At 41.4% G+C, this 8,194-nt stretch overlaps 1 protein-coding gene across 1 annotated transcript in view; it reads left to right on the forward strand.

Annotated features, from left to right (window-relative positions):
• The window catches only part of LOC140351366 (gamma-aminobutyric acid receptor subunit pi), a 98,709-nt gene extending 91,395 nt beyond the window's left edge, over positions 1 to 7,314 (forward strand). The window contains exons 6-9 of the mRNA XM_072437176.1: positions 2,705 to 2,842; positions 3,504 to 3,656; positions 5,458 to 5,648; positions 6,654 to 7,314. Of these exons, the coding sequence (XP_072293277.1) occupies positions 2,705 to 2,842; positions 3,504 to 3,656; positions 5,458 to 5,648; positions 6,654 to 7,034 (863 nt within the window). The 3' untranslated portion in view covers positions 7,035 to 7,314. The remainder of the gene's footprint in view (positions 1 to 2,704; positions 2,843 to 3,503; positions 3,657 to 5,457; positions 5,649 to 6,653) is intronic.
• The last annotated feature ends 880 nt before the right edge of the window (positions 7,315 to 8,194 follow it).

Below are 8,194 nucleotides of genomic sequence, written 5' to 3' on the forward strand. Positions count from 1 at the left end.
ACACAGTCATATAAAAATGTACTGATTTTAAGCTTAAATGAGACAAAACAAAGACTAAATCCAGGCTGAATAACCTTTTTTTCCCCTATAAAAAAAGTTTGTTACTGTGATATATTTAGTTGCAGTATCACTGTAGCGTTAGTCAGTATTTTGATGCATACATTTTGTGAAGCCCTAATTTAAAGGCAATGAACCGTTATATTTTTGCTGCAGTTTGGTATATTAAGTGCTCTTTTCACTTTCTTAAATAAGCTAACGCAGACAGCAATGGCCATAATGAATAAATTAGTTCAGTGTTTCTGTGAGCAGTGAAATGAAACTACAATCTACATTTTTTTAATTTTACACGCCAACTTGAAGCTTGCTCTTTGTGCACTGCATGAACTGCCACCACAACACATCCAATTTCAGACTTAACTGGGTCTAAATCAGAAACTAATACTGGACTAGACCAGGACAAACCAGAACAAATCTACATCTGGACCAAACTGGGCTCAAACCAGGACAATTGTGAACAAAATCAGTCCTTTACATTTGCATTTTATGGCAGAATTTAAAATGTCTGTCTTCTTTTCAGTGTTTTCTTGCATTGACATGTGCATTGGGGATAATTGACCTCCCACGATGAGCTGCAGCCTTAAACAGCCTGCGTTTTAGTGCTCCCAGCTGTTCACGGAACCACTACAACAGCAAATGAAGCTTTACTACAATAATCAATGTTGCATGTTTACCCTCGCCGTCGAAAACAACAGCAGTATTTGAAATATATTGATGTTTGATCCCAATTACGAGGCATAAGAGGCATTAGAGGTCAATAACTTGTGTAGCATTTATGGCCTCGTTAAAGATATTATGCAGAGTTGTATTTACACAGACCAGTGTAATTTCAGTGTTTGGATATTTCCAGTGTGTTACGTGTGAATGGAAGAATATAGATGAATTTGAGCTTGACTATTTGTCGCGGTAAAACCATCATTAGAATTATATGCTTTTTTAATTGTTATCCATTCAACATCACACCTTTTTGGACATGTAAACTTGCAGTTCTATGGCAGATACAAAGCTTATGTGGTTTTACTTTGACTTGTGACTGTTCTTGCAATGTCAATATTTGATTAAAGATTGCATTTAAAAAAAATTAAAACAATCATTCACATAAACACCCCCCCTGTCACAATAACACATTTGAAGTGCTAGTTTTTGCTATTTTAAAGCAGAATTATCCCAATAAAACCTTTTTTAAATGTACAATATATTTCAAAAGCTGCTCTATATATAGTAAATAGCAGAAGTTACTATATTTGACCTTAAATCTTATTGTATACAACAAAAAATAGGACAATAATGTTCCCTATAAGTGCAAATAAGGATGTGTCACAACCATTTTAGTCCCAATGTGGACTTGGTTTGGTTCTGATCTAGTCCTTATCCAAACCTGATCTAGTCCAGGTTTAGTTTTGTGTTGAGTCCTGGTTCAGTCCCAATTATGATACTGTATATTGAAGTGTGAGCGCAGACCATAATTATAGAGCCCAAAAAGAGGATTCCGTCCAACATTTATTGAACGATCATTGATTGATAAGTCGATATATTGATTATCACGATGGGATTATGTGTTTGTTTTTCCTGTCCTGGGAAAACTGCAGCTATAAGTGACAGTCAGTGAGTCTGGAAATGTTGTGCTACACGTTTATTTGCAGTAACGTCCTCTAAATGTTCATTGTTTGGTGTTTTCCATTCACGTCGGAGAGCAGGGTTCAAGACTGACTTTTCCAATCACGTTTTTTGTGTTTTTTTTCCACTTTTGCATCAAAATGTTACTCACAAATATTCATAAACACCTCAAGTCTGCTGCTCATCTATAAAAGTCAGCGCACTCTACTGGTTTTATGTGTAAAATATCATCGCTGTTTAATGAAGCTTCTCCCTCATTATCTTTACATATGAAAGGATCTCATGTAATGTAACAGTATAAGTGTTGGTAATCGTGCAGAATATAGACATGACATTTAGAATCTGTGCTGCTGTATGATACGGGTAGATGTAATCCCTACAAAGAATCATTCGACCTTTTGATTCCAATAAATGCTCATCGTACTGTACATGACTGAATGTCACTGTGTAATGATGAAAGGAGGAGAGGAGCTCGAGCAGGACTGAGAGAACACGAGATCTGTAAAATGCCGGGTCAAAATCAGGTCTAAACAACGACTGAACTGCAAACAAATCAGTTCTAGATCAATGTTAAACCTGCAAAAGAACAGTGCAAAATCATAAGTAATAAGTAACAAAACCAGGAGGACTTGAACAGGACTAAACCAGGATTAAATCACGAGCAAAGCAGAACAAAACCGGGACTAATTAAGCGGGAAAAATAGGAAACCAGGACAAATTAACGACAAACACGTTGAGTAGACCAGCACAGGACCAGGACTAAATACTATAAATCACAAACCACGGGCTAAATTAGACTAGACCAGTTCCAAACCAGGACAGGACCAGGACTAAATACTATAAATCACAAACCACAGGCTAAATTAGACTAGACCAGTTCCAAACCAGGACAGGACCAGGACTAAACAAGGACTGAACACACTGAGCCTTAATATTTGAGCAGAAATACACAGGCTGTACATTACCCATGTGGGACAATAAAGGAATATCTTATCTTATTATAGTGACGTATCCGGTTGTGTTTTCAAAGGGGGCTACAACATTAACGACGTGATGTTCTACTGGACCAGAGGGAACGAGTCTGTGAGTGGGCTGGACACTCTGCAGCTGGCCCAGTACACCGTGGAAGACCACTACACCTCTGTGTCCGAGGCCGTTTATGAGACGGGCAAGTAACATTCAAGTCTTTTTAATGTGATGGTAGGTGTAAAAAGTGATCAAGTGGTGCAAGAAGGAACTCAATTTAGGTCATAGTCGCTTTACAGGAGGAAAAATAATCAAAAACTCAAGTAAAACAACATTTCTAGTTGAGTAAATTTAATAAAACAATATTTTAGAAGTAAACACGCACATTGTGAGTCCTGCTATTGAAAACTATGCAGTGATTTTGATAAATAAAAGCCTGTATTTGTTTTTTCAAGCAATTGCTAAGTATATATTTTTGAATTATACATACATTTTTGCACTACAATGAATACATATTTAAATTTCAATATTCTGGGGGACGCTCACTGTAAATGCTACATATTTTCCAATTACAGTACACATTCGCAATTACATTTTGTCAAAAAGCTTCTGCGGTGTCAAACTGTTTTGTTCCAGTGTTCGTACATTAGTTTCTGCTTCTCCATGACCACGGGATTCGTCTTTCCACACGGTTGTTTCAGACACGAGAAGCCGCTCGCTGCATCAGTCATGTTCAAATACCGTGCTGCAGCTGACAGAACAAAGGATCATTGTAGTTTTCCACTTCAACACAACTATACGCCTTAGTTCCAGGGGCTGACAATTGATTTTTATTTGTTTTAATGTGAGATTTCCTGTTCCAGGGAATTATCCAAGGCTGGTCTTCCACTTCGAGCTGAAGAGGAGCATCCTGTACTTCATCCTGGAGACCTACGTTCCCTCCAGCCTGTTGGTGGTGCTGTCCTGGGTCTCCTTCTGGATCTCCCTCTCCTCTGTCCCGGCGCGTATCTGTATAGGTACTTCATATATATCGATACCATAGACTACGTATGGCAGATTTAAAGTCTATGATACGTAATGGTCCGTCGTGGAAAAAGATTACTTCTACTTCTACGATACATATTGTACTTAAATGCTGGCAGGAGAACATAGCACAGTATTGTCATTTACAATAATTTTCAATATTTCATACATGATTGACTTCTCCATTCATGTACTGTAGCCAAAAAATGCAGAGAAGAAAAAAAACATATATAAGTCGCACTGGAGTATAAGTCGCATTTTTGAGGGAAATGTATTTGAGAAAATCCAAGACCAAGAACAGACTTTTCATCTTGAAATGCAGTTTAAAATAATAACAGATGAGAGAACATGGTGAATAGGTGTACGTATGCTAACGCTAACACCTTCAGCTACATGACGTATGCTAACGCTAACACCTTCAGCTACATGACGTATGCTAACGCTAACACCTTCAGCTACATGAGGCACAGACAGAACTGTGGTAAGTGTCTGGTATGTTAACGTAACATATGAACAGTTATTCAGATAACTATGTCAGCTCTCATGTTACTTCTGCTTCACTCCTCATTAAAAAAAGAAAGCACCTCTAATGCTTTTCTTGTTGTGTGGAGATACTAAAATGTTTTGGAATAACCGCTCTGGCAGACTGCGGAGAAATCGCGTTAGCTCATTACATTGCTCATTAAATCAACAGAATCTGCACCGGGATCGTTGGGAGTGTGCGCTGTAGCTGCCTAATGCTCATGACTCCTTGCATTTGTGCTTTCATGGAGCAGAAACAGCACAGGGATAAAGGGACCATCATCTCTGCTGGAAAATCCAAAAGCAAAGCCCCTAGGCATCTACAGTTAAACCAATTCTTCTGTTCCAAAGTTGTCCCCTCTGTTTAAAAGGATTTAGCCAGTGCAAATTAGGCTGTTTTTAATTGTAGGATTATGTTCATAGTTCACGTCTCAACCCTTTCCAGGAGCATTAACATTTGAGAGAAGACTGAAATATAAACCGCTAAACTGTTACAAGAATCCCATGCGTTTCAGAACACGTCCAAACTACAGGGCGGGCATTTTGTTACAGAATAAGACTAGAGAATAATTATGTAACTTCGTGGTAATATGGTAACTGTTGTAGACGCTCAAAGACGCATTCACTAGCAAGGACCACGCCACAACATTGGAATACGAAAGAATGTTTATTGATAATAGTGATGAAGGATTGATGATGGATTGATGATGGAGCGATGATGGAGCGACGAGAGTTGGCTGGGTACAGACTCAGGATGGAGGCTCTGTCTTGGGTAATCAGCCCAGCCGATTCAGAACCCCCCCTCCTTAGATGGTGATGTGATATGGTGGAGATGATAGAGACGTGGGGAGGGAGGGCGGGGTCGAGAGAGCAGAGATGACAAGAGATGCTGAGATTGGACTGTGCATATATAGGCCTTCTAGGTAATTAGAGGCGTGGTTAAAGAGTGGAGGTGTGGTCGCTGGAGAAGTAAGGGGCTGAAGCGTGGTCCTGCTCCCGAACCCAAGTTAACGAATAACGTCGTCAACTACACGTAAAACCACGCATTCAATCGAAACCAGTTCTAAACAGTAGGTCGGTGTAGTCACAGACATGCTGAGTTCCCGAAGGCGCCGCTGGAGAAGACTTTGCCCCTGAGGTTCGGTGCGTTTGGTCCTGGAAGGGAAAGAAGTGTCAAAAAGGTTTAGGTCGGATGAGCAGAGGAAGCAGGACGGAGATGGTCAACGCAAAGCAACGTCCACCCAACCCTCCGTTTCCCTCTGTTTTTTCAAGGTGTGACTACGGTGCTGACCATGACCACTCTTATGATGGGCGCCCGGACTTCGCTGCCCAACGCCAACTGCTTCATAAAGGCCATCGACGTGTACCTGGGCATCTGCTTCAGCTTCATCTTCGGGGCTCTGATCGAGTACGCGGTGGCCCACTTCTGCACGCTCACCAGCACCGACTCGCACATGCTCATGGTAAGGCTTTTGCACAGCGTCGTGTGACTGACATCGTCCTGGGAAGACGTAAATGCCATATTTAATTGGCAGGCGAACGGAAGGTGAGGCGAGATGATACAGTCATAACCCAACGGCAACAACACAAATCAATCAAAGAGACAACAACAAAATGCCACAGAGCTCATGAACCAGTATATTTTTCATTTGCTGGTCCTCGTAACACTCACAGAAAGTACTGAATTTAGATGTGACACAGGAAACTCTCAGCCCACTTTTGCTTGAGCGGTTGGCGGTGGTCAAAGGGGTCGTTGGCAAAGATATGCCGCCACATTTCTATCAAGCCGCCCCAGGACAGCTGTGGTTGGAAGAGTAGCAGCGTCGAATGAAAATTGCAAACTTTATCGAGCCACAAAAAAAAGCAGTGAAAACCGCCCTGTGCTCCTTGAGGATGAATACAAACGCTCAGAATTTATGGAGTCTTGTTAAAAATGTCTCGTAAAAGAAAAGATTTGTATCATACTCCCAACTGACAAATCATCATTATGTAGATAACCAATGTCATGCCAAAGGACTTTTTTCATTAGTGATGAGCAGATCAATACAAACATTAAAATATGATGAAAAGTTATGAAGACCGTCATGGTTGAAACACGCCGGCATCTCTTGTAAGAATAAAGGACTTGTAACTCTTCTGACCAGCGTGCCTCGGATCTCTCTGCCTAGCAACACATTTTTAGCAAAGCAAGTCTCCATAAATTATCATCATAGTTCAATATTTTGTGTTTATCTGCCCATCCCTAATGAAAAGAGTTCTTCGGCATGACATTGGTTATTATTGGTTATCTACACAATGGTGAGTCGTCAGTAGCGAGTATGATACGAATGTTTTCCTGTATTGGTCAATGTTCACCGTTTATCGTATTCAAGACAATACTGCATCATATACAGTAGCTACCGCCGAATACCTTTTTTTTTTTTTTTTTTTTTTACTAATGCCTGCTTTCTGTTCTTTTGCGTTCACAGTACAGCCACCACCTGCATGACCTGGACGACGAGATCAACGGCATCGTCACCACCATCTCCACCCACTCCGCCGCCCTCAGCCGCGCCAAACGACGGGCCGCCAAAGAGCAGGCTGCCGCGTCCGCCCCGCCCCCCTCCTCCACCGAACTGACGATCACGCCCTCGTCTCCCTCCGGCAGCGAGCCCAAGCCCGGGCCCGCCCAGCCCAAACGCACCCACTGGTGCATCACCGCCCTGGCGACCCTCCGCAAACTCCTCCGCTCCTTAAACTGCTGCACCGTGGAGAACCCCCACCACATAGACAACTACTCCCGGATCACTTTCCCGCTCTCGTTTGTCATGGTCAACCTGCTCTACTGGACATACTACCTGTACTTTTAGCAGCTTCTCCGGTTCTCCACAAGGGGGCGCCGCGGTTTGTCGAGCAGCAGTGTATTACGCTGTATGTATGTACAGTAAGTGTTCTTCGGGAGCGTGGACAAGTACGACCTTACTACATCATTAACGCATAAGCTGAACGTTCCACGGTGTAATATACTCATGAACAGTCACTGCTCTTTTCACATGTTGCTATTGATATAAGATTATACGATTTTTTCTAGTTAGACAATAATTTATTCGTGGCTCTTAAGCGTTTGCCCAGAGTGTTGATAGTTTGATCCTTGCCTGTAATTATACTATTTGTTGTCCTTGGGCATGACAGTGAAGACAGCTCAAGCGTAAAATCTGCCAAGGAAGTTATCTGATCAATTATTATTCAAAACATTAGTGTAGGTAGTTAATACATGCACCAGATTCAACTTTAGACTGCATTTCATAACTTAAAGTGACTATATTATGCATCATTTTGGCTTTCATGGCTCATTAGCATGCTATTAGTCTCTTTGACGTTTGTATTTTATGTTTCTGAACATAAAATATTGCCTAGATTTTATAAACACCCATTAAAAGCAAGAGACCTGGATTCTATCGCTCAGATTTACGTTAGAGCTCCCTCTGCTGACAGGCATGAAAAACAGACTAAGCAGCCATGTAGCAATGTGACCGACATGCTAATATACGCAGTTGTAGAGAGACTGATTTGAAATCAGTAACGTAATACTGACCTAAAACTGCACAGGAGTCTTCCAACGTTACGGCAGTGTTTTCTGAGTGCTTAGAGGGAGAGGATCTGGTGTGAACGAAGCAAAAAACATCTCCAGGTATGTTTTTGATCCTGTTTAAAAAGGTAAAAAGGGCCGTGTCCGTACATTAATATATTTTCGATCGGCCCATCATGTGCTTTAATTGTTGCATACGCACACTGGGTTATTTCAGGATCATGTTGAATATATATTAATGTGCTCTACTTCAAACATTTGACATGAACTTGAAAGGACACTGAACAATTTAATGCGAAAGATTCAGTTCATTCCGTGTGAAGTCGAGACGGCAAACACGGCTCCGGGACATAAAACGCCTACAGTATTTATTTTCACAGACGCTCTCTTTTCTTTCGGTGAAGACGGATTGGTAATTCGGCGCTCTGTGACAGGAAACGC

This window comes from Eucyclogobius newberryi, unplaced genomic scaffold (assembly GCF_026437365.1).
Source record: "Eucyclogobius newberryi isolate DKJ021-1_F unplaced genomic scaffold, fEucNew1.0.hap1 SCAF_8, whole genome shotgun sequence".
NCBI lineage: Eukaryota > Metazoa > Chordata > Actinopteri > Gobiiformes > Gobiidae > Eucyclogobius > Eucyclogobius newberryi.